This window comes from Phoca vitulina, unplaced genomic scaffold (assembly GCF_004348235.1).
Source record: "Phoca vitulina isolate PV1807 unplaced genomic scaffold, GSC_HSeal_1.0 scaffold1, whole genome shotgun sequence".
Classification (NCBI taxonomy): domain Eukaryota; kingdom Metazoa; phylum Chordata; class Mammalia; order Carnivora; family Phocidae; genus Phoca; species Phoca vitulina.
Genome location: NW_022589704.1, coordinates 66,027,911 through 66,055,545, shown reverse-complemented (window position 1 = coordinate 66,055,545; position 27,635 = coordinate 66,027,911). Strand labels below are relative to the sequence as shown.

General features: G+C 35.9%; 1 protein-coding gene across 7 annotated transcripts in view; it reads right to left on the bottom strand.

Moving 5' to 3' along the window:
- Positions 1–27,635, bottom strand: part of COBLL1 (cordon-bleu WH2 repeat protein like 1) — a 159,085-nt gene that overhangs the window by 27,713 nt on the left and 103,737 nt on the right. For 5 of the 7 annotated variants that reach the window (XM_032409219.1, XM_032409225.1, XM_032409244.1 and 2 more), the window contains 5 exons: positions 19,304–19,505; positions 17,009–17,237; positions 15,946–15,984; positions 11,162–11,259; positions 10,813–11,049 (listed from right to left, as the gene is read on the bottom strand). In XM_032409219.1, coding sequence (XP_032265110.1) covers positions 10,813–11,049; positions 11,162–11,259; positions 15,946–15,984; positions 17,009–17,237; positions 19,304–19,505 — 805 coding nt within the window. The remainder of the gene's footprint in view (positions 1–10,812; positions 11,050–11,161; positions 11,260–15,945; positions 15,985–17,008; positions 17,238–19,303; positions 19,506–27,635) is intronic. The other 2 variants (XM_032409232.1, XM_032409245.1) reach the window with 1 other exon arrangement.

Genomic DNA, 27,635 nt, shown 5'->3' with positions numbered 1-27,635 from the left:
AAAGTGAGTTTGTGTCTAACTGGAGAGAGGCTTCTAGAGGGTTTGCAAGTTGGAAGGCGGCCTAGTGTAATGCTTACCAAACAAATGAGCTTTGGAGATAATGTCAGGGCTTGAACCAGGGAGCATGGCCATCTAGTGTCTCTGCAACGTTCAGCCTCCTCATCTATTAAGTGGGAAAAGTAAGAGTACCTAAACCTCAGAAGGGGCTGGATGCTTATGTGAAATGACGTGTGAAAACTCAGCACAGTGCTTAGTATACAGTACCTGCTCCATAAATATTAACTAATGTAACATGCAGCTCATCTATTTTTAAGTATGTGAGCGTGATCTGTAAATAAAATAAGCAAATGATGGTTCTAATGTAGAGTGAAAAGTATGGATAAAAGGAGGTACTTATTCTAAGATTGTACTTTGTCTGCAGTGATGGTGGTGGTAAGAGTCCTAGTACGTACAGTCCATCTCCATTATGATCAACCTTAAAACCTCAACAGTGCCCAGCATTCAGGAACTGGTGTTTAGTCCACTGCATAAGCCAAATTCATTGTGTGTAATTCATTATGTGTAAAAATGCCACCTTTATGTCACCTCAGGCAGCTCCACCCTACCTTAAAGGAATTTAATAAAAGCACAACACTTAACACTAATTTGTTAAATCTTGGTGATGGGTATATGGATGTGTATAATACATAAATTTGAATATTTCATAAATTTAATGTAAAGAATTAAAGTTGAAAAACTCTTTAGAACAGTCTTTAGCTTTCAGCACCAAGATACATTTCCTTTGGCCAAATTATAACTGAAATTTTTTAAAAGAAGTTGAGATTAAACTGTATTTAAATCCAAAGGGTTTACAAAACAAGAACTCAGAGAGGTTTCTACTTACTAGGGGAAAACGCTTTGGTTAATGATTAGAGATGTTCAATTATTTACTTCAGTTAGAGTCACTAAGTCTGCCTACCATTAGTGAAAACTGCAGCCTAACAGGAATGCACATCACTGAGTTTTACAGTCTGTGAAAAGGAAAATACTGCACAGAGAAGAGAACACTCCAGCGAAAGTGACAAGGTCAAGTTGAAAACCATGCCAGATACTTAATCCCTCAGAATTCACACCCAAATCAGGATTTACTGGTTCAAAATGGAACTAAATTTAGCTGAAGAAAATAGAATTGAACAGCATTCAGTAGATTTACTGAGTACTAGCTCTGTACAAGTTATTAGATCACTTATTAATCACAGTTGAATTATACGATGTGGGTCACTGAAATCAATATATTCTGTAGAAAAGAGTAAAGGAAAAATTGCAAATAGAAAAATAAGAAAACAACTTGAATCAAAGGACAGAAATACAGTAGCCCAACTTCAAGGACATTGTTAAATGTTTCTATTAGAAGCTTTGGCTTTTTATTTCTGTTTATGATTTCCACATGTGGGGAGGAATGGGTTAGAGGAGAAAATCTAAGCCACCCCTTGAAACTGTCTAAAAACTCGTACGTTTTTTTTTTTCTTAAGTGCCAGAATCCCATTATCCTTCTCCAACTTGGATATTCTCTATAAATACTAAAAACATACTATTTAATTTACTATGAATTATACCCCAATGAGTGACCTTTTACATAACTAACCAAAGGTCAAGTTTGAACTCTTAACTTTTTTTAAGATTTTATTTATTTATTTGAGAGAGTGAGAGAGCACAAGCAGGGGGAGCAGCAGAGGGAGAAGGAGAAGCAGGCTCCCCATGAGCAAGGAGCCCGATATGGGGCTCAGCCCCAGGACCCTGGGATCATGACCTGAGCCAAAGGCAGACCCTCAATTGATTTAGCCACCCAGGTGGCCCTGAGTCTGAATTCTTAACTCTTGATGGAAGAATTCTTTCTAAAATAATTTTACAACTTAGACAACAGATCAGTTTTCTTAAACTTCAAAATGCATAATTATAATAAAGTAAATATAGAAGTATGAGGTATTATAATGAATTTGCAAAGTAAGCAAAGCTGTAAAGGGAAGTTTTTTTCAATCACAATGAATTCAGTTTTACTGATTTGATCATAAAATTAGCACAATCTCATATAAGATGCAAACAATGCATACAATGGTAAGGAAACAAAAAAAGAAAAATCCCTATAAATCCCAACAAATACAGGTTACCTCATAGAAGTTCTGGTGTTCAACCTTTTATACATATCCTCTATACTTCAATACACACACACACGCATTTTTTTTGACTTGTATTGAATGAAGGCCTATATGCCAATTTCTTTCTTTATGAAGTTTTTAAAAATAAAACGCTATTTTGGTGAAGCTAGGGAGTGTTTGTATTGCTGCCCTGAATCTCTTTCCACACCCTCCCCACCCCCTTAAATAGATTTCTCTGACTCCTAAAAATCTAGGACTTATATATCCTACTTTCATGTTCTCTCAATAAACCTGTTTTAAGATCCTTCATTGAGAGCACTGAAAGTCTTAGCCTGTCTAGGTCAACTTAGATGAAGAAAACTCCTATCAGTGAAGGGGTGTAAGAAACAGAGGAGATATGTCCAGTACCAGACTACTGTATGTAGGGTAAGGAGAAACAGGACAGTGGTATCAGGGCCTGGAGCTATTAAAGCCACACCATGTAAGCAGTCATCTATTCTGCCAATTTTAAGGGTGTTCCTATCAATTTGCTGAAATAAATTCTATGACATCAAGTAATGAGATTAGAGCTGGATTCACTTAGAGGTGTCCAAATACCACCACTTGTAACTTTTATCTTTTTTGGTTACTAAAATTATAATCCCTTCAGAGGATTCTGGGTGGCCAAGCTTGCCACTAGATTTCTCTCAAAATGTTCTAGATTCAAACTCCTCATTCGTCAATGATAACACCTGCATCCTCTAGTTAACAAACTCATTAACCTGAGCATATCTTCCTCAAACTCTGTATCCTCTACCTCTTTTTATTGATGCCCAAAGTACTGGTGTTGACTTTTGTGTTATAGTCAGGAGTTCAGGGAGAAAGATGTCAGTTAATCAATGTTTTATTTCATTATTATACTTTGGAGTTTCAAAAATCCTCAGAGAAGTAATACCAGGACTAGGTATCACTATCTGATTAACACTGATCAAACCAAAGATCCATGTAACAAAGCACTTTTATCTGTTAAAGGCCAATTTTAAAAGACAACAGAAGAATAAAATAATTTGATCACACTGGAGTTGGAAGAGACCTTTGGAAATTTAGTTACAAAATCTTATTGTACAGAGGAGAAACCCAAGCCACAAAGAAGTTCAAAAGCTTGCTTTTCAAGGTAGAAGACAAAAGAAGGCAATGAGAAAAATCATGACAACAACAGACCTATTGGTAGATTCAAGACTCTCTCTCAAGCCAGAGTAGGACTGCTTCTGCCATAATATACTTTCTTTTCAGCCCTTCTCCATGTAGATCAGAAAAAAACCCACAAATTTTACAATCTGGGTTATACTCTTGCAAGGTTTTTAAATTTTTCTCCCTAAAGTAACCTGTGCTTTCATTTCATCAACGCTATAATACTTTGAGATATCATATAACCAAGTCTTATTAGTGGTAATCCCTTACTAATGACATTTTTTAAATGCCCAAAGACGAGGGCCTAACTCAGTAATACATCTCAGATGGAAAAAGAGAAGATAAATCAGGAGAAATCAGAGCTCAGGTCAAGTTAAAAAGACAGATGATGGTGGTAATCAAGGTTCTCCTGGTCAGTGATCAGAAAAAAGAAGTGTCGGGGGAGGGGAGGGCGCCTGGGTGGCTCAGTCGGTTAAGTGGCTGCCTTCGGGTCACGTCATGATCCCAGAGTCCTGGGATCAAGCCCCGCACCGGGCTCCCGCTCAGCGGGGAGCCTGCTTCTCCCTCTCCCACTCCCCCTGCTTGTGTTCCCTTCTCCCTGTCTCTCTCTCTCTGTCAAATAAATAAATAAAATCTTTAAAAAAAAAAAAAAGAAGTGTCTAGGGGTAGGGTAGGGAAGTAGTGAACATCTATAGATTAACAGTATAGGGCCCCCACCAGAGTAAAGTAGCAATCAAGGGAACAAACTGGGATCAACTCAGTTCATCTCAGAAAGGGGGCCAAGGCTGTATGGCAGGCATTATCCAAGTGAACCTATAGTTTTATCCCCATGGCTCCAGGAAAGAGGCCTGCTTCTCTCTGCCCTGGTCTCTGGTACATGCTGGTTACCAAAGAAAGGCATTTTCTCCCCCAAGAGGTCCCAAATGTCACAGCGGTAGAAAGCCTAAATAAGCTTCATACTATAGGAACTTGTAAAGGAAGATTCCTAACACTGATTATTTTAAATATTTTATTAATTCAGTATGTGCTTCAGAGAGACACAATGATTGTGTACTGGTAAATAAAGGAGAGAAATCCACATTAACTCCATTTAAGACCTATTGTTCTTTGAATAGTACAATTCTTTAAAGTCTAACAACTTCATAATGAGCATAGTTCCTTACATTTGGGTCAGGGGTAAAGCTGGCAGGAACCTAAAAAGTAATGGCTCAGAGGATTTTCAAGAGCATTAAATGAGTAATGTGCTTAGTACCTGGTCTCAAACATTAGTAAGTGCTATATAAGCATTAGTCATTAATTTTGCTCTTGTGATTAAGACCCTTTGAAAATGTGATTAAAACTACCAAGACTAAGTATATTTATATATATATGGAAAAGCCTTAAAAGGGGGAAGCAGATTATATTCTATTATGCCGCACTGGTGCATTTCTCTACTGAATGAAACAAGTCTTATTTTTGGAAATACAGACAGCTGTATCCCGTACATCAAACTAAAAATGCCATGGCAACCACTGTTCCTAGGCAATTGTAGAATTATGTGTGTGGTTTTCTTTCTATATGATAAATATAAGTGGAAAGTGGCGGGGAAAATCAAATGTTGTGTGATAATCTAGAGAAAAAAACAAAAAGATTACTTAAAGATGACAAGTATGTTCTTTTTACATCAACCTTAATGACTCTGCACAAAACATCTAGGATTAAAACTTATTAAGTGAAACTAAGACCAAATATATTCTTGCACATTTTATAAACATATGACAATCTATCATCTTACCTGCTTATAAACCATGATAAACATTAAAAGGTAAAATTGAGTAAAAAATGAACAATGTCAAATATTTCTTAAAAACAATTAAATCAGCTGTTAAAAAATGAACACACTCTAAGTATTAAATTTCACTTGCATAATACTGGATGGCAAAGTATTTCCATTTCTCAACATTTGAGTGTTTGCACCAGAATGCAAAATGAGATGAAATAAAAAGTTCAAGATAATTCCTTATTGTGTTAGCCAAAAGCCAACATCCTAAAGAAAATGAGGTACCATTCTAGTAGCCAGGGAAAAGCCGCTTTACTGCTGTATACACACATAACTCCAAAGAGCAAAACCATACCAAATGTGCAAAAATAAAGAATTCTCCAAAAGTTTCTGTGGATTCTGTGGGTCAAGATGATCCGCAACTCATGTCCAACTCTTTCTCCTCTTCTTCAACTGTAAAATCAGCCTTCATAAAAGGCTGATTTGTCAATAATACTAGGACATCCTTTGGCCACAGATTTTATTAAATGTGCTCCTCACAGAAACTTGGTCAGCGAACATGGTACAGATACTGGATTTCTGAACTTAGTTTCAATCCCAGAATTCTAAGTGATTTTCAATTTAAGTCAATGTCATTGCATTTCTGACTTCTGTCATGTGTGAAATAAATGACAATCTGTGTAAATAACTATATAATCTTATTGTAAATAACTATGCATTTATACAGTAATACATGTGATATGGTTTAGGTAAAAAAGAGTAGGAACCATCCATTACATATGTTGTTGCATAAATGGCATTTCTAACCTTTAGGCGGAATCATATTCACAAAATGCTCAAAGAGATCGGAGAAAAACTGCCAGAAAATTTCTAATTGGATAGTTTTCTTCTGCAAATGAACATTTCCATAGAAGACAGTATATTCACCTTTATAAGGAACAGGACACAAGGCTTGAAATGTAAAAGAGTACACAGAAATTTAGGGACATGAAAAAAAACACGATAGCAATGACAGTAAACTATGTATTCTTTAAAATATATTCTTTAGGTGGATCAAATAATTTTATTTGCAAAACTGTGCCAAAAAAACAGGTTAGGATAAATTATTTTACTGACTTGGATTTTTATTGAATCCTCTTTGGAAACTGCACAATCAGTTGCTAAAATTAGCCAGAAAACCAACAGCCTTTTATGTGAAGAGTTTCAGTTTAAGCTCCAAAATCACTATCCAATACTTTAATTTGCCAGTATGGAGAAATGCCTCACAGAAATGAGATCAATTATTAAATACTGACAGCCAAAAAGCATAAAATAGACGTGGTGAACAAAATTTTTTTACAAGCTACAGGTAGACTGACTTATCTGTAAGCCCATGTAAGGCAAACAGAATATCAACGACTACTTGAGAGGATACTAACATGAAGTGAAAGCTCAAAATGAAGAAAACTGCATTAATTAGAAATCACTTTGTTATGCATTACTGTTATTTATCTCTCTAGCTCTATTTTCTGACACTTCACACACAAGAGATAAGCATTTGCTATTTCTAATATAATGTAACTATTTCCATTATTTTCTTTCTGCTCTATTAAAGGATGCTTTGGTGGGGGAAAGAAAGTGTAAAAATCAGACTGTTGTAGGTCTGTTAAACAGCGCACCCTTGTGGCTTATTCTGACTCCTGAACAATAAAAATCTCCAGGATAAGAATATATCCAAAATTCTTCAGGGATTTGAAAATTTTTTTCCAGATACTTTTTCCCAGTCTATTACTTTCAATCATCAAAAACAGTGCCTTTTTAAAGCTTCAAATTCAAAACTAAGTTGTTTAATATAAAATGTCTATAGTAATAATGACTATTTTTTATCTTAAACATAAAACAAACAGTAGAGGGGCACCTGGGTGGCTCAGTCAGTTAAGCGACTGACACTTGACTTCGGCTCAGGTCGTGATCTCCAGATCGTGAGATCCAGCCCCACATCAGGCTCCAAGCCGGGCGTGGAGCCTGCTTAAGATCTCTCTCTCCTGCTCCCTCTGTTCCCCCACTTCCCCCAGGCTTGTGTGCACACTCATACTCGGGTGCGCACACTCTCTCTCTCTCTCTCTCAAAAAAAAAAAAAAAAAAAAAAGATAAATATGTGAGGTGACGGATGTGTTAATTAACCAGATGGCAGGAATTCTTTCACAATGTATATGTATTTCAAATCACCACAATGTACACTTTAAATATCTTATAGTTTTCTCTGCCAATTATACCTCAACAAAGCTGAAAAGAAAGAAACAAAAGTAGAACTGCCCCCCCCCCCATTTTGATCAGTTTGTAGAGGGCCTTGAATGCCTCAAAAATAGCTGCCAGTTATCAAAGTTCCTGAACTGGGAAGACAAGTTAAGTACTGGTCTTCTCCTTACTCCGCACCCTGGATTTCCCTAAGGCATGACTACAGAAGAAGGAAAGAAGGGGACAAGGAAAGACAAGGAAGGGAGACTGAATGAAGGACTCACTAATTGGACGCAAAAATAAAAAGAAAACACACTGAAAATTATCCTGAGCTTTTAAATCTGGGAGAACAAAAATAAGCTTGATTTTCAATATGCTGATTTCCAGGTAGTGATGAGTAAATAAGTAACCATGACTTCAGTCTGCAACTGGAATAAAATATTGGGACTGGAATTACAAAGTTGATATACTAGTTTCCCAGGGCTGCTGTAACAACTTACCAGGACCGAGTGGCTTAAAACAACAGAAGTTTATTCTTTCACAGTTCTGGAAGCCAGAAGTCTGAAATCGAGCTGTTGGCAGGGCCATAGCTCTCTGAAAGTACGATGGGAAAATCTTTCCTTGCCTCTTCCAGCTTCTGGTGGCTTCTAGAATTCCCTGGCTTATGGCAGCATAACTGCAATCTCTGCCTGCGTTAGCACATGACCTCCTCCTTTCTATCTCTGTGCATGTGCCTCCCCACTTACAAGAACAGCAGTCTTTGGATCTGGGCCCAGCCTAAAGTCCACAATGATCTTATCTCTAGATCCTTGACTTGAACATATCTTTTGGGGGGGACACTATTCAAACCACTACCGTTGAGAACTCAACAAAGAACACATCTTCTCTGAAAGAGTACAGTAAATATAGGCTAAGACCATGGATTCAGGTACCTCCAAATTTAGAAAACAGGTAAAGGAAGTGGGGGCAAGAAAAAAAAAGAGCTGAAATACAAAAAGAGAATCAGGACCAAGGAAGAGAGAAAAATCAAGACCAAAGGGGTGATTTAGCACATCAAATATGGTGAAGAAGTTAAGGAAATAAGTGCAGAGATGCCTAGGAAAGCATGAGTTCACATGCACACACGCGTGCATGCACACACACACACACACCGCCCGAACCACGGCTTAATTGTTAAGAATTTTTATAATGAAGAAATAAAAAATGGTTCTTCAGCTTCTCTAGGGAGGAACAAATAATTCTGGGTCCTACTTAACAATACATCAAAGAACTACCCAGATGTCCAGATCAAAAGAAAAAAATAATTGGAAAATTATATAAAGATGTCCAGTTTGCCAAAGGCAACATACAAAAAAAAAAAAAAAAGATTACTTAACATGGGAGCATCAACTGGTCATAGAGCAGAGGGTGAGAATCAAAAGAAATGGCTTTTGGTGAGGCCACTGGAAACACAGTCTAGAATTTTAAGAAGCAGACTATTTCTTGCACAATGTAGACCTCTTCAGGTCCAAGCACAGAGTAAGTTTACTGAAATAGAATGCATGAGGTCACCGGGAATAAAAATTTGTGACCAGGAGCTAAGATTTATTTCTACATAAAGAAAAGACAGACTTTGGTAATTAAAAATTTAAAACAATCCTGAAAGTGCTACCTTTTAAATGACTTACTATGAAGAAATGCAAAGGAGTTACACCCACAAAATGAAGTCTTTGGAGACCCTGACTTGGCCTCTGCTTATCTCATTCAATTTCAGTCTCTGATTCTTGTTCATGCCCAGGCATGCCATAGTCTTCACATTCCCGTGTCTTTGAACATGGTTCCTGTTGCCTAAGGTACTCCCACACAGATGTTAATACTAAACCCAAGAATCGCCTCTTCTGTAACACTTCACCCAACTACCAAGTAGTTACTTTGGAAAACTTTGTAGCGAATGATTCTATCATTTGAAAATATAACTATCCTCCTGATTTTTAAGGTGAGACTTTATACCAGGGACATTAGACAAGAAAATTTTATTTCTATAAGAAGACAGCTTAATAGATGATTTTTCAAATAACTACTGAGTTTAAGCATTTTTTTGTTCATTTCTACCCTGGTTGCTATTTTCTTTTTTTAAGATTTTATTTATTTGAGACAGAGAGTGTGTGAGAGTGAGCAAACGAGAGAGAGAGACAGCATGAGCATGGGGGGGCACGGGGGGCAGGCAGAGGAAGAAGCAGACTCTCTGCTGAGCCAGGAGCCTGACACAGAGCTTGATCCTGGGACTCCAGGATCGTGACCTGAGCTGAAGGCAGACGCTTAACTTACTGAGCCACCCAGCCACCTTGCTATTTACTTTCTAAAGGCATATATGATAGTTTATAAATTACAATTAAAAACTATAGTTAAGGGGTGCCTGGGTGGCTCAGTCGTTAAGCGTCTGCCTTAGGCTCAGGTCATGATCCCAGGGTCCTAGGATCAGGCCCTGCATTGGGCTCCCTGCTCGGTGGGGAGCCTGCTTCTCCCTCTCCCACTCCCCCTGCTTGTGTTCCCTCTCTAGCTGTCTGTCAAATAAATAAATAAAATCTTAAAAAAAAAAAAACTATAGTTAAAATATTTAAAGTTAAGAAAACAAAGAAATGTTTATTAGTTGGTTGGGAGGCATTAGTTTACTTAAGCATTTAGTTTACTGAACTTCCAAGGGGAAATAAAAACCCTTCAAGTAGATACAAGAAAACTTCTCAGTGTCTCAAATATCTCAAAATAAAATTTGCTCTCAAAGTTACTTGAATAATTTGTCTGATTACAAGCAACAAAATATATAGTCTCATGTTTAATCACATTTACTTAAAACTTCATTTATAGTCCACATGAAAAAAGCAAAGAATGTACACATTTTATAGGCATGAAAAGTAGTTTGCAAATGGATTTCCACAAAACAGCATACTCCAGGGAAATGTGGTAGTACACAGAAGCAATAGTAAGTCAGTATGGGGAAAAGACATACCCAGAACCCTGCTTTGAACATAAGAGTATATAAAAGTAACTGCAATATATTCTATATAAAAAGACTTTTTTTTTTTTTAAACTATAGAGTGTCTATGTACCAACAAGACACCTGGATTTCCCTGTGAGAATCCCAGAGTCAGGTCAAGAAGATACATCTAGTTAGAAACCCATGAATGCAACATAAAGACTTTGGTGCCATGAAAAAAAAAGTTCAAAATTGAGTATTTGCATTCCCAATACATGCATCAAGCAAGCACCTCTGGCTGGGCCTTAGTAAGCCAGGACTTTAAGGTTTATGGGTGATTTATTTGCTTGAAGATAAAAGTTACTTAAAATTGACACATTTATTCTTTACTGCATCACAGAACCATACATATGTAATCTCTTCCCAGTGCCAATGTTATCAATAACAAGTTATTCATCTCATTACATATTAGTGACTGTTACTAATGTTATTAGCAGTCTATGTGGAAAAGGCCAAGAGGAAAAATAGATGGTCCTCTGCCCCATCCTAAAAACACAAAACGAAACACAATTATGTACCTTCTCTGTTTCGTCCACACTCAAGGATTTCACTACACAAGAAGCTGGCCTCTCCTGGATGTGAGCAAGGTCCCGGGGGGCGCTCTGAGACCCTGGCATTGGAGGCAGCGGGGCCCGCCTCTTCTTGGGTGCATCCGATGGCAGGGTGTTTGAAATATATGGCTTGGAAATGGTATTGGACCTTGTAAAAGTTGGGCGATGCTTATTTACTAGAGGAGTTGCAGGGGCACTTGCAGTCTAATAAAGAATGAAAAGGCAAAACCTAGAGGTCATTTCAAGATAAAAAAGCACATGCAATTAAAAACAGATGAGAAGAATCTTATAAAATATTACATAAGAAAATACTCACCTGTTCCCGCTTTTTCTTACTGCGCTGAAAAAAGCTGAAAAACCCTTTATTTTCTTTCTCCTTCATAATGTCTAGGTTTTGTGATATTTGGCAGGATTCTAAAATAGAAGAAAAGCCTCTTACTTTTGTACATGGAATTGTAGATTTACCTCCAAGTTTTCCCTCAGTTTCTTTCCCTTGAAAAATTTATACAATGATGAAAGCTACTAATTATGGTCTACTATGAACCATGCACTCCGCTAGGCATCTTATATCTTATTTAATTCTCAAAGCAACAAGGAAGTTTAGTATTATTGTTCCTATTTCACAGCAGAGCAATCTGAAGATTAAAGAAACGAATATACATACTTGGGGCCAACCATCAAGCAATGACAGAGATAGGACAGAAACTCAATTCTTTGTTACTCAGAGTCTGTTCTATCCATAATTACCAACATTTCAGAAGTAAAATGGACACTTTGAATTAAATGAGATATGAAGCTATCAACAGTTTGTCCCTTTATTTTGAATTTTTATTTTGTCACAGAGCTAAACAATTATGAAATATTTTATTCTCTAAAGCATGATTCACTATAATTACTTAGTACTTTATTAAGTGTTTCCAAAAGATTATTTCTTCAATACGATGTTTCCCAACTAGGTGGCAATCTTGCCCCACCCCCATTCCAGAGAACACTGGACAATGTCTGGGGACAATTTTGATTGTCACAACTAGGGGTAGGGCAGGAGAATGTGCTACCAGCATCTACTGGGTAGAGGCCGGTGATGATGCTGAACACAATACAATGCACAAGATAGCCCCCCAACAAAAAAGGATCATCCAAGCCCAAATGTCAATAGTGTCAAAATTAAGAAACCACATTTTAATCAGAATGGCAAATGTCAACCTCATGATTACATATTAACATTCCATTTTCCAAAAAGTATTTCCTAATGTCAACTGAAAAGGCCTACAAACAATGACAAGTCCAGTGGTGCTGAGTAGCCCTGGCCCAGATGGTCTCTAAACACCTTTTCCCACTAAAAAGGGACCACGATTGCATAAGAATGGCTGATTCTTTGTCCACACCAAGGATTGTAAAGATGAGTCTGGAATATCTAATTATAGCAGAGAGAAAGAAATCAGAGTCCACTGGGATCCTTTTAAAAGGGCACAGGAATCAATCAGATATGGTTTTTACTGGCCAAGGTCAGGACAGTTTGGGCATCATAGAACTACTCAATAAATGGAAACATTTTGCATATGTTTAATTCCATGACTTGTAGTGATGCTGAAAAAATAACTGATCCTTACTGTTTACCTCTATGTACTGCTAAGGAACCAGTCTGTTATTTTAAAAACTGATGAAGGGGGACGCCTGGGTGGCTGAATCCGTTAAGCGTCTGACTCTTGGTTTTGGGTCTCAAGGTCCTGAGATCAAGCCCCAAATCGAGCCCACCATTGGGCTCTGCACTCAGCAGGGAGTCTGCTTCAGATGGTCTCCCTCGCCCATCTGCCCCTCCCCCACCCCACCCACACTCACTCTCTCTAAAATACATAAATAAATAAAATCTTAAAAAAAATTCTCTATATAAATAAATAAATACTGATGAAGGAAAAGAATCACACTTTTTTCCTGCCTCTTCTGAATGAATTCTACCTAGGTAGACAAGTAGCTGAATGGGGAAATTTGCTGTTTCTGAAATATCTCAATTTATAATTAAAGGCATATTTGCAGATAATGATTATTTTCCAACTCCTAATCAAGATCCAGGCAATGATTATTGATAGCTAACATCAAAAAAGATAACTTGTGGGGTGCATGGCTGGCTCAGTTGGTAGGGCATGCAACTCTTGATCTTGTGGTCATGAGTTTGAGCCCCACATTGGGTGCAGAGATATATACATACATACATATATAAATGTAACTTGCTATTACATGGCTGCTAATGGAAATATATAATACCACCTATGAAGTATTCTTGCTGAAAATATCTCAGCCAAATCTGATCAAGTCTCTAGATTTAACAATCAATTTACAAGAAATAGAGACAATCGAAAAACATATTAAATGGCACCACAGGATGCAATCCACAAAATTCTGAATGTGGGAAATTCGGTAAGATAAAAGACCCAGTTTCTTCAACAAATAAAATACAAATTTTAAAAGAGAGAGAGAAAGAGAGAAACAAGGATTGGGGAATATATCAATTTTGAAAACATTTCTACTAAGGAGCACATATGTGTTTTATATAAATCACAATATAATTTCAGTGATATTGGAAACAAAGTACTGTATATTGAAATTTATGGGATATGTCTAAAGCAGCACTTAGAAGTAAATGTATGGTCTTAAGTACATTTAAATCTTAAATATATACCCCTTTTTTAGGACTGTATGTACAGTCTTTTTGTTTAAAAAAATGTTTAAAAATTAAATAAATTATGACAAAATAGGGGCTACTCCAGGAAAGCAAAGATTGTTAATGCCAGTAAGTATATCAATGCAATATGCCTCAATAACACGATAAAGAATATTTCACAAATTAAAACTTCATAAATCTGATGCTTTAAATTTTAAATAAGCAGTATGCATTCTGTACAATGAGTTTACTGACAATACTAACTAATGATGAACATGTGGATAGCACTTTATGGTTACAGATTTTTTCACATGCCTAATTTCTTTCCTAGAACAATCCAAAGAGGATTATCAGAAATTATCACAAGTTATCATTCTGAGTCCTTTTTCTAAGTTAGGGAATGTAAAGAAATGGAAGCAGATAGTATTGTCCCATTATACATCTGAAGCCCTGGTGACCACAGTTTAAATAACTTGCACCAAGACACACAGGCATTAAGTGGTAAAATTCAATATAATATCTACTCATCGATGATATATAATACCTTTGGCTTTTCCTTTTTTTTTTTTTTAAGAAATGTTATTTCATTTTAAGATGAAGACTAACTGAATGTAGATATTTCACATGGTAGTACAGTGCAATACATATAAGCGAAGTTATTTTTGGTAAAGCAATTTCCAGGCACCCTGTCATCCTCCATACTAGTTAAGCTAAGTCTTCACTTACAGCTTTATGGCAGAGATCACCAGAAGTCAGAGTTAAACACTAAGAAACACAAGGGCTTGAGCTTACTAGAAAACAACTCAAATTTATAGTTTCCTGTTTCCAGAAGAGAGGCTATAAGTAACTGCATACAAAGTACTAAGACTTCTGATAATATTAGACAAAATAAGGAGGCAGAGGCATTTACAGCATTTGGATTGATCTTGTAGATTCTGACACCGTAAAAGGAGCTTTCTTAATTTTCTTATCCAATCTCGTAAGGTTACATTCACAACATTTAGTACTCTAAATAAATACATACTTTCTTGTGGAAGGGTTATTACAAACCAATGCATTCAACACCTTCAAAATGAGGCCAATAAGATTATGGAATTTGCTTTGAGTAATGTATATAGAAAATGGCAATGGTAGGAGCAAAAACCAAGTACAAGTGCCAGGATGTTGCTACTGGAAAAAAAGCACAGAGACCACTTTTTCCAATCTGTTATTATAGAAGTGGAAAGTGTGATGCAGACAGATCAAAAGCTATTTGCCCTATCGGCTTGTTAAATGAGTTTGACAGCTAATGCAGTTTCAGAATTAAAACGTCTATCTTCTGATTATTAGCCAGTATATGCTTTATGAACATAACAATTTCCAGCTCCTTTGATTAACCTAGTCTTCATGAATCAAGCCACTAATAATAAATAATCACACTATTACTCATATAGACTTATTGTGTTATGGGAAAATTGGAAGTGGTAAAGAAAGAAGATTCCAATAACACATAATGTGTATAGTTTATTTATTTTTTTTAGTAGAGTGGTAATTATTATAGTAATCAATTATCTGAGCTTATCCTTTTTTAATGGAGGAAAAAGGCTTCCAGACTTTATTATTATTGGCTAATTTTTAATAAAGTTAAATTCCCATTATAAAGTTCTGTAATATAAAGAAAAAAAGGATGAAAAAAGTCATCCACAGCCCTACCACCCAAGGTAACCAGTATTAAAATTTTTTATGTACTTCCTTTCAGAAATTTTACGTAAAAATTTTTTTACATACTGTATTAAACACACTTAAATGGTTTAAAAGCTAGCATAAGCATTTTCCATGTTATTATAAAATATTCACAATTTAACGCTGCAATAATTTCCTATGATGAATATACCCTGATTACTCTGAATAACTGTTCAATGTAAATAATCTGAGATCCTTCCATGGTACCACCAAACTATCAGGAACTATACTTAAAGAACCCAGCAAAATCATTTTTTCTTGTCTGAGAGTCAAAAATATGTTTCTTGGGCGCCTGGGTGGCTCAGTCAGTTAAACATCTACCTTCAGCTCAGGTCATGATCCCAGAGTCCTGGGATCAAGCCCCACACCAGGGTCCCTGCTCAGTGGGGAGCCTGCTTCTCCCTCTCCCTCTCCCTGTGCCTCTTCCCTCTGCTCATGCTCTCTCTCTCAAATAAATAAATCTTTAAAAAAATGTTTTTCACATTCTTAGGATGATATTTTTAATGAATTATTGAAATATTATTATTGTATTAATTTCAGAAATCAAGAGGGAGGGCTTATAAATTATTTTTCAGGAAATAAAAGCCGAAGGTTTTCTTATAGAATGTACACATTAGTAATGTTAAGAAAACAGGTAAAATTAGAAGCTTATTTTCAATTTATCCAATAAAAGTAGAAATTTCATGTTACAATTTTTTCTACTGATTCATATGTCTTACCTTGTAAAGATGATTTATTGAAGGCAGTAACAGAAGTGGCTACAGAAGGAGGGGGTAAAAGAGGGTAAATTGACTGTAAAGATGATGTTTGTTCAAGTATAAAACATCACTGAGTTGAAATAGCTGTCTATGGATTATATAAATCCACAATTTCAGGATAAAGTTTGAAGGGCTCAATGCACAAAGGATGTAGTAAGTAATCCTTCACTAAACTTTTTTTCTAATAAAACAGATTCATACTGAATAAATAAGCTTGCAGTTGTCTATTAGCATTGAAACAAACATTATCTAAGATCTCCAAATTTTAATACACTCAGTTATTTCTATAGATTAATACTGCAAGCTATTTTTATTTAAAAATTTTTGGAGTTTGGGCGCCTGGGTGGCTCAGTCGTTAAGCGTCTGCCTTCGGCTCAGGTCATGATCCCAGGGTCCTGGGATCGAGTCCCACATCGGGCTCCCTGCTCGGCGGGAAGCCTGCTTCTCCCTCTCCCACTCCCCCTGCTTGTGTTCCTGCTCTCGCTGTCTCTCTCTCTCTGTCAAATAAATAAATAAAATCTTTATAAAAAAAAAAAAAAATTTTTTTGGAGTTAGATTTATTTTATAAGCTAGTTGATTTTGGGTGAACCTAGAAAAAAATTTGTCAAGAAACTTAGAAATTTGAATGACAATTAAGACTCAGACAAAACCATGGTGAGTCTACAGTAATTCACACTTGATTAAAACAACAATGAATTTAAATGTAAATCTTTATTTTCTGTTTAAATCTTACAGCCACAAAGAATTAAGTTAAATCCCACCAAAAATATTCATAGATTGATGGAAAAGTGTAAAAAGTGAATGACAACTAAGAAAGACAAGTTTTTATTCTAATTTCAAAAACTGAAATCAAGTTGAATTTTATTACATTTCATTGTCTCTTGTTCTCAATGACACGTTTTGACTTCTATTTATAGGATCCATTAACTCACCATTATGAACTTCAGAAACCCTATACATAAATACAATACATGCTTTTATATGCACATCCTGTCAAATGAATAAAACAAAAAGTCTTACTTACCTCTGCTGACATCCATGGCATATAATTCTCTTAGTCCCAGGTCGTTAAGAGATTTTGTCAAATCAAGGGGCTCCTGAGATAGATAATCTTTCAACAACAGTGTATGCAGTGGATCAAACTCACATTTGCTGCATATAATGGGGGCAAGTTCTTGGAGTGGTGCATGAGGGCTAACTCTCACTATTGTCTTCTGTGTTTTCTTAAAATTGATCACTACTCTCACAGTTTTCTGAAACACAGATTAAAACCATAGTTATTACCATAATTTATTTACTAAAACCTTCTACAATGATGTCTACAATAAGAGATCAATCTACAATTATACAGTCATACAATAAACAGTATTTTTCTATTTTGGTGTGAAATTATTATTTTTCTTTCCTGAAGCATATTCTTTCATTATTTCTAAGAATATGAAATAATTTGATTAAATAATCTAGATTAAATCCATAATCCCTGTAAGGTATTAGATTTTAAATCTAAAAGGGAACATAAAAGCCTCATATCTGATACTACTGATATTTCTGTTTGTTCCCTAAAATATTTATTATAAAATGAGCAAACGCCCATAATAATACAGAGTTATACATGTTCTATTTTATGCTTTAGTTGAGGAATATTTATCTAATGGTTTGTTGTCTCGATGAAAAAAAGAGTATTTTGGTTAAAATATAAAATTTTTGTGCTTCTCTCTATTGAAAAGAAGATAAATGAGATAACCCATATAAAAAAACTTAGCATAGTGTCTGGCACATAGTAAACTACCAACAAATAAACATTAGCTATTGTGATTACCTATTGTCTCTATTATTTGATAATACTTTGGCTAATTTTAATATACTTAAACCCTGATTTAGATATCTAGTACTAATTAAAATTATTGAGAGGATTTTAAACATATCATTTTAATGTAATTAACTCTTATATACAAATGGAACTTAGAAACATGTTACCATGCTAAGCGAAATCTACAGCGTGCAGATCCTTAAAGCTTAACATGTATTCATTAAACTAAAACACCATGTATAATCCCATGCTGTAAAATAAATACTATTTCTACCTAGATACATATGTATCTAGATGGGTAATAGCCCAATATCCTAATTAATTCTTAATATCAGTATTTTGTAGATAAGAATTCTTAACTTTATAAAAAGTTGCATAACAATATGAAGAAAATATGAGAATATATACACTCAAGCCATGTAAATAAACTTTAATTTAATATATTGGCCTTTATATATTTCCTGAAGTTAAAAAAGTTGACATTCCTAATGAAAAAATATTTTTTTTTTTAAAGATTTTTTATTTATTTATTTGAGAGAGACAGAATGAGAGAGAGCAAGCACATGAGAGCGGGGAGGGTCAGAGGAAGAAGCAGACTCCCTGCCGAGCAGGGAGCCCGATGCGGGACTCGATCCAGGGACTCCAGGATCATGACCTGAGCCGAAGGCAGTCGCTTAACCAACTGAGCCACCCAGGCGCCCAGAAAAATATTTCTTGAAACCCGTAAAATTCTACCTCTATAGCTTATAGAAACAGAACAATTTTATAAATAATTGATATTAGAATGATTGTGGTTAAAAATTTTTGAAAAAAATATTTTTTGCTTAAAATTCATATATTACAGAAAACTGAGTCATTATATAGCTTGAATTAACAATTTAGAATAAGTTAGAACCACCACTTTACCAAGTATAGAGAAGCCAAAAAATATTTTAATAAATTCTTAAATAAATTCTCATTAAAAGATTCTAAAACCTTCCTCTAAATAAAAAATCTTTCTGGGGCACCTGAGCAGTTCAGTTGGTTATGTGTATGATTCTTGATTTTGGCTAGGTCATATCTCAGGATCATGAGATCGAGCCCCACATAAGGCTCCGCTGTTAGTGAAGAGTCTGCTTCTCTCCCTCTCTCTCTCTCTCCCTCTCCCCCTGCCCCAACTTGTGCACTCATGCTCTCTAATAAATAAATCTTTTAAAAAAATACTTTTTAAAAGAGTAAGTTAAAATGTAGATCATTTATAATTGTCAGATTCTGATATGGTCCTATAGATCACTTTAAGAGTGTCTAAAATCAAAAGTATTCCCCAAATTCTAGTTAATCCAAAGATTGAAAACCAAATGAATCCTAAACAAAGTGGCCAAGGCAAGCAAAATAGCCATGTTCACATCAAATTTAACCAGAAAAGTCCATTTTTATTTCATTTGAAATAAATATAAGCTGCAGATAATGACTGAAAAATCAATTTAGTATTTTTGCCAGAAGACATCAAAATCACAGTGACATTCTTACCTCCGGTATTATAGGCGCAGGCTTTTTCTTATCCAAAATTTTTGGCTTTAAAATGACTTTCTCCACCTCCAACATTCCTATTGGTGTGTTTGGCTTAAATTTAATGGGGTTATTTTCAGATGACTGCAGATCAATTGTGTAACTGGATGGATTTAAGTGATACTGTGCACAGAGGAATATCAACAAGTCCATCATAGGTTTACTGTAAAACAGAAGTAATACTGATCATAAAAGTCCATAAAACAATTTCATTAAGTTGAAAGTTATTGTTATTAGCATTTTTCTTAGGGCCTTTTTGTTTTCAGCAGATAAAACAAGGCTATAAAATAGTATGTGTGAAAGTAACTTAAAAATCTAGCTACAAGATCATTTTTTCCCCCACTGCAGGAGGAGATATATACATGGTAGCCTGGGCCCTGGACTCCAAGTATCTAAGTGGACAGAATTAGAATAGTTAACAAGTCCTGATTAGTATTCAAACAGCTTAGATCCTAGTGTTGGTTTAATAATTATCTGTATTTTTTATCTGCCAAGTTGTCATCCTATTATTATAAATTTTAAGAAAAGTCCTTTCCTTACCCAAGAGCACTTAGTTCAGCAAATGCTCCCCTTTACAATATTTTGAATACCAGCAGTCTTTGGCTTATAAACTGGTTATATTCCAAAGATCGCATAAAAATGAAGCATTAAGAACCACCACCACCCCGGAGCACATGGCTGGCTCAGTCTGTAGAGCATGGGACTCTGATCTTGGTGTCATGAGATCAAGCACTGCTTTGGGTGTTAAAAAAAAAAAAAAAAGAAAGAACAAACAAACGAACTACCACCACTCTTTGGGCTTTAGAAAGCACAGTGAGTATCTACAGAAGGAAGCCCACAAAATTCTCAAGAAAAGTTTAGATTTCTTAATTCATTCAAAGGACATTTAATATTTTCTAGGCCCTTGGAGACACAATAAAGTGTTATGCTCTCAGAGATCTACACTACTAGATAGACTAGGCCAAGTGTCAGCAAACTACAATCTGCATGTCAAAGTGGGCCCATGGCTTATATTTTGTAAATAGTTTTATTGGAACACAACCATGCTCATTTGTTTACATAATATCTAGGGCTGCTTGTGTGTTACAATGGCAGATTTGAGTAGATGTGATGAAAACTGAATGGTCCACAAAGCCTAACATATTTACTATCTGGTCCTTGACAGAAAAACATTATGGGCACTTGTGCTCCGACAATTAAAAAGTAACCAAGTAAATGTATAATGTCAAATAGTGATTAAGTGTTAAGTTCCATTCACACCCACAACAGAACAATGTGGTCTCTGAGTCTTTCTTAATTGTTAGCCCTCAAGAAAAGAACACTAAAAAATGTTCTGTGGTATATGCTTTCCTCAAATGTCTGGTGATCTTAAGCTGTTAGTTCATATTCAAGACCGAGGCACTAAAATACTCTGTAAAAGTCCTATTTTCATGAATTAAGGTATAGGTTGATGGGCTTCATTTGATGGTAATCAGGTGGCCAGTTTTTTTTTTCCCATGGGGAAATATAAATGTCGGTAAAAAATTCTCCAGTTTCTTGACTACATAATATGAACCTAGCTACTGGCTTTCAGGAACTTGACAGGGAAATGAGGATAGGAATCTCACCATTCAGTATGATATTTTTAATTTAGTACATCTGTTTTCATATGCACCTCATCCCTACTTTCTTAGTGGAGTTCCCTGACCTGTAGCCTCTCTGGTTTAGCTTTTCCACAGAGGCAGTCTCCTCCTGGAAGAGGGTTAGTTGTCTGACATTGTGTGGCCTTGAGGTTAAATAACACTTTATATGGATCCTCAAACCATCGCCTGTGTTCACCCACCTACCTCACCCTCGAATTCTGTGGCTGTTGCCCATCCCTTAACATCTCTTCTCCTCTCCCACCTACAAGTAGCACCCCACTATACATATATCAAGAAAAATAATAAAAACCTAAGTGCCTCAGTTAAAAAAAAAAATGTTCTCTGGAATATGTTTCAGTCCTCAAAATATGTTCCCTATATCGTTATTAGATGCTTCCACAATAATAATTTACAAGATTTATGTCCTCTTGAGCTACTTAGTATGCTCATATGTAAATTCGTCTATAATCGCCCAAGTTTTGGCATTGAGTAGTAGATACTAAATTTCATCCACATCAAGACTAGCATAATGGTATTATTCAAGTTTATTTTTTGGTAACAAAAAATAAAAAGTTTTAAAAATTTGATGCTACATACAAATTCTTGACTTGGAAATGGTACCACCTTTCTCTGATAGTAAATAAAGTTAAAAAAGATTAGGTAATGTCTAGGTAAATGCAACTATGAATAAATGGTGATATGTTCAGATTGTATTTCTCTCTACACATATAAATGTGCCAAGTAATAAATGTAAAAACCACTAACGCTTATACTTTAAACATCTTTTACCTCTTAAATGTACATTCTTTAGAATCTCTGCCAGAAAAACACAAAAGTTAAGATAAAAATATTTATTAGTGCTACCATTTTTCATCTCCCTATGTACAAAAATATAAACATTTAAGGAAAAAGATATTTTCCATTTTTAAAAGGTAAGAATTTAACACTCTTTATATACACTTATTTAACCTTTTCGATATGTCTTAATGAAGTATTGTATTTTTATCTGTGACATTAGTTTTCTAACTTAATAAAATAAGTGCATAATGGGCCAACAATATTATAATAATGGCCTATTCCTTCAGTCAATTTGGTCATCTATAATCTTTGCATACAATATCAGACTTCATGGCAAAAAGGCTGCATGCTGATAGACCTACATCATGCCTTTTGAACTCAACACCACCTAAATATTTTCTAATAAAAATGTCTCTTTAAGCGTCAACTAAAAATCATAGAACTGGTTTATGACTTTATTCTTTGATTCATTCTATAATTCTGTTTCTTTGTTCAATAATTCCAGAAGCCAATTCTCTCTTGAAAATATTCCTATATCCCGACAGACAAATCCAACAGACCAGAAAGTTCTATAAATGCAGATGGGAATTTAATACTACATATGATAAAGGTATCCCAAATTTCTGGGGAAATAATTGAATTTTCAGGGCGCCTGGGTGGCTCAGTTGGTTGAGCGACTGCCTTTGGCTCAGGTCATGATCCTGGAGTCCCTGGATCGAGTCCTGCCTGGGGCTCCCTGCTTAGCGGGGAGTCTGCTTCTCCCTCTGACCCTCCCCCCTCTCATGTGCTCTCTCTAATAAATAAATAAAAAATCTTTAAAAAAAAAAAAAAGAATTGAATTTTCAACAAAGGGTATGAAAAACTGACTAGCCATCTGATAAATAAAATTTATGTATCCATCTTATGCCTTACACTAAAGTAAATGCTAAGTGGACCAGATATATAAATATTGGGATCTTACTCTGGGGGGCGGGTAGCAGAATAGGAATCCATCTCTATATAGTTTATTACGTTCTAGAGCAGTGCTGTTCAATTGTTCTGCAATATGTAAATTTTCCATATCTGGGCTGATACAGTGGCCACTCACCACAGGTGGCTATTAGGCACTTGAAATACATTGACAAAGTGGACTGACAAACTAAATTTTTCATTTAAACTCAATTTAAATAACCACATGTAGTAAGTGGCCACTGTATTGGCCAGAGTAGTTCTGGTACATTGGTTTCTAAAAGTGTGATTCATGGAGCAGCAACATCAGTATCTCTAGGACCTTGTTGAAATACAAATTCTCAAGCCCTAGTCCAGATCACTGAATCAGAAATTCTGGGAGTGGGCCACAGCAGTATGTGCTTTGACAAGCATTCCAGCCAATTCTCATGCACATGCTACAGTTTCCCAACCTGCGATCAAAAGAGGATACAGAAACAAGTAAAATATATAGTATATCAGACAATGATAAATGCTATGATGAAAAATAAAATAACAAAGGAGGTTAGGAAATTTCTAAGTGAAAAAAAAAAAATGACATTAGAACAGAGAGCTGAATGGAATGGGTTGAATGGAATGGGTTAACTGGGATAAGAACATTCCAGGCAGAGTTGACAAGTTGCAAAGGACCTGAGGCAGTAGTGGGCTCTACATGTTTAAGGGAAAATAGGAAGCTGGGGTGAAAGTGGTAGACTGAAACCAGAGTGACTTGGGATTTTACCAAGTGAGAGAGAAAACCAGTGGAGTTCTGAGGAGCAATGGGGTCTACTTTACATCTAAAAGGATTATATGCTGATTGTTGTATTCATTTTTTATTTTGACTTGAGAAAAAGGCATGTTTTATTTTTAAAGTAAAACTAAAAAGCAAATGTAAATAATAGGGGTTATACATGATTTAAGAAGCCACTGTCTGTATTTATTTATTTATTTATTTAGTGTGGCTTAAAGGATAATTTTCTTTTGTTGCTGTTGTTATATTCAGAATAGTCTGGGGGAGCAGCTACAAAGCTATTGCAAAAATTTGGGGGGAGATAGGGACTCAGTCAGATTTCAGATTATTTTGTGAGGTGCTGATAGGATTAAAGCCAATGCCAGAAGAAAAGGGTAAGAAGACACAGAAACAGAAAAAGGAGCTAAGCAGTAGGAAGAGGCCAGGACTACAGGAACACTAGAACGTGGGAGGGCTGCTGAAAGGACCCAACAGGAGTCCTAAAGTGCTAATTTAAATGGTTTGCTATGTGATACCCTTACTCACCTTTCCCTGGTGACCAATAGACCATCACTAAGGTCCTGGTAGCTCCAGGGGGAGGTGTTAAATCAAGAAAAGAAAGGAAATTTCATAAGGTAGAGACTAAAAAGTAAGAAACCATAAAGGAGCCAGGGCGCCTGGGTGGCTCAGTCGGTTAAATGTCTGCCTTCGGCTCAGGTCATAATCCCAGGGTCCTGGGATTGAGCCCCGCATCGGGCTTCCTGCTCAGCGGGGAGTCTGCTCCTCCCTCTCCCTCTGCCTGCCGCTCCCCCTGCTCTATGTCAAATAAATAAAATCTTAAAAAAAAAAAGTCAGAGCCAGAGGAGGCTCCAAGAACATTAACATAATATTGTAAATGGGAATTTACAATAATATAAAGGAGACTGAACTTTCCACAAGATCTAGAACAGGGGTTCAGGCCAATCTTATCTAGACCTGAGGGAAAAGAGTGGCCTCAAGACGTTACCTGGGCTCCATTTATACCCAGATATGAACTCCTTTCTTGCAGGACCAGCTCTCAGCAATGTTTATTCCCAGGACCTAATACAATGTATACAATGTCTATACACAGTGAGGTCAGTATCACTGAATGAGGATATTATAGGAACCAGTGATTATTTATCTCTTAATTCTGGTATCTCAAACACATAGCAGACAATATACAACAGTACACACACACACACACACAACTCTATATATATGAGTTCTCTGCGTGGTATTGGATATATGCAAAGGCAAAGTCACTGAAAAGAGATTCATATGCTTTAAAAACACACACACACACACACACACATAGCCATGAAAGCTGTTTTTTCTTAATTTACAAACTGGACGAGTAGCCTTGTTGTATCTAAAGTCAAGACATCTTTACACAGAGGTGAGATATAAGCATTAAGTTGGGTTAAGACCTTTTCCAAAAATAACCTCAGACTAGTTCAAATGCTTCAAGTATTTCATTGAAGCCTCAGCATTTGGCATTAAAAGCACAGAAGAGAGGATCCTGACCTAGCTGATTTTAAGAGTGGGAATTACGGTCTTGAATCTCTCATAAAGGAGCCTTAGCAGTATAAAAGTAGGGCATTAACCTTTAAGCAGGCTCTGCATGCAATGGGGCTGCTGAGGATTTGCCAGTCACAAACTGCACCACAGAAAACAAAATCATCTCCTGAGTATAGTTTAGAATTATCCCCCTGGAAGCCAAATTACTTCTAGCAAAAACAACAATTCTGTTTTGAGGGTAACTATCCCATGTTGACGTACCAAACGGCAGTTGGCTAACAGGTTCTACCCCAGAATCAACCCAGGAAAGATGCCTGTGCTCCTATTTGCTAAAGCAGGAAAACATGCCCACAGACCACCCAAAACTTGAGCCAAATTATTAAAAGTAGAAAAGGATTGGCTGAATTTGGTCATCACTTCTTCAATCAAATAAGAAATAGTATTGTCCTCCTCCATATCACCCCATCACTTTGAATTTGGGTTTATTCTATTATTTGAGAGGCTACTGTGCATTATTATTTTCAGATTTTTTTTTCTCTTATAAAATAATTTCCTGGAGGGCAGATATTTTTTTTAAGACTCTAAAAACTCTCCTTTGAAATGGAGAAATCCCTATGAAATTTCCTACTCCCTTTAGAAATAAATGACAATTCCTCATATGAATTTCATATCTATTACCTCATTTGAGCTCACAACCACCACAAAAGCTACTCCCACTTTACGAATGAAAAAAAGTTGAGGTTAGAGAAGTTACATGACCAGATAATGAAGAACATATACACAATTAAGGTGCAGTCAAAATTAGAATTTCCTGAGTCCTGACAGAGCTATCTATATTTTAGCCTCATAATACCATAAATCAGGATTCAGGATGGAGTGGATGGTTTGTAACAGGCTAACTGCTATCTGCTACAGTTTTACTTCAAAGAATGATGACATCACTAAATCACCCCCTAAATCCTAGGGTGACTCTTTCTGCATTCATGACACCTATTGGGGTAATCTTGTCCTAGATTTGCTACCTGCTAGATAAGGCAAGATGTCCGTTTTTGTGTTTCAAAGATCCAACTGGATATCAAAAATGAAGGTCATGGTTTACCAAAGAGCTCTCAGATCAGCAAGATGTCTAATAACTGCCTCAGTGATTTTCCAACCCCTGGAAGTGTTTAAACAAAGCCACTTACCAATAGGGTGGCTATATAATTTATCATCCAATCTGGGACACCTGAGAGTGAAAGGGGGGCACTATTTGTAATTAACCTGGGATAATAGGTATAAACAGGGACTGTCATAGGCAAATGAGGATGCATGATGATAAGGACTTATTATGAATAGATAGATTTCAAGTATCTGATAGGGGCTGAATTCTATGAATAAGATTCTTCCTTATTATGATTCTTTAAATCCGCCTTAGTAACCAGTAAAGCATTATACCATTTTCAATGCATCCTCAAAACTGAGTTGAGCTGAATTAGTTCTCGCTGCCCCTTACAAATGTATACCAACAACCCAATTAGACTTACCAATGATAGTATGGGAACTTTTAGAACACTCCCTGCAGGGCTGACATTTATTTATCGTATGCTAACCAACCTAGTTCAGTAATGAGTTCACAAATGAACTAATGCTCTCTAACTATTCCTATGTGCATGAAATGAAGGGGATCAGGTACATAAAACAAATAAACCTAATCTCAAAATTGAGAATGCTTACTGAATTATGCTATAGGAAACACTTTGAAGAAAGTAATAGAATTAAGATTTGAAGACAATAATAGATTAGATCAGTATTAAACTGACAAAAGTTCTTACATCAAATGCTAAAAATAGGTTATTTCTAAAAGTAAAAAAAAAAAAATGAAATTCACCACTTTAGGCTAAATCTACTCGGTCATTTATCTTGGATATTACATTCACAGTCATAAATAATTACCTTCGCAAAAACCGTGATTTAATAACATACCTATTAAACACACATACACACCGCTTATTAAAAAAAAAAAAGAGTACTATAAATATATCTCACTGCAATTGGGACAATTCAAATATGGACAAAGGATAAGATAAAATTGTATTGACACAAAAGTTAGAAATCATTAACTGAAAAAAGGATAGGTTAACAAGATAGCATGTGCAACATGATATCGGTAAAAAAAAAAAGTGACTATATAGGTATGTGTGTACACATACATTTGTGTGTGTCTGTGCATGTGTGTATGAATAAAAGGTTATATACCACAATGTTAATAGTTGTAAGCTGCCTGTTTAATAATGACATGGTGTTTTAACTTTTTTAGCTTATCTGCATTTTCCTACTGTATATAATAGTGTCCAAGTATTGCATTTGTAATTATAAAAAATTAAAAAGAAAATTAACAAGGATCATTGTTATAAGGTGGGGATACCAGGAAAGAAAGGAGAAGAGGGTAGTCCACCTAGGAATGACACTCAGAGGACATCTGTGAGTATTCTGTCACCTTTTCCCAACCAACCAGGAGAGCAATCAGCCCACAGAGGCTTATGTGCTCCCTGGCTCAGGGCTGTGGAGGGCAGAACTGGAGCCCAGATTACAGGATTCTTCAGTCTCACCAATAAAAACTCAAGCAGCTCTGGTATACTAAAATACTTTAACAGTTAAA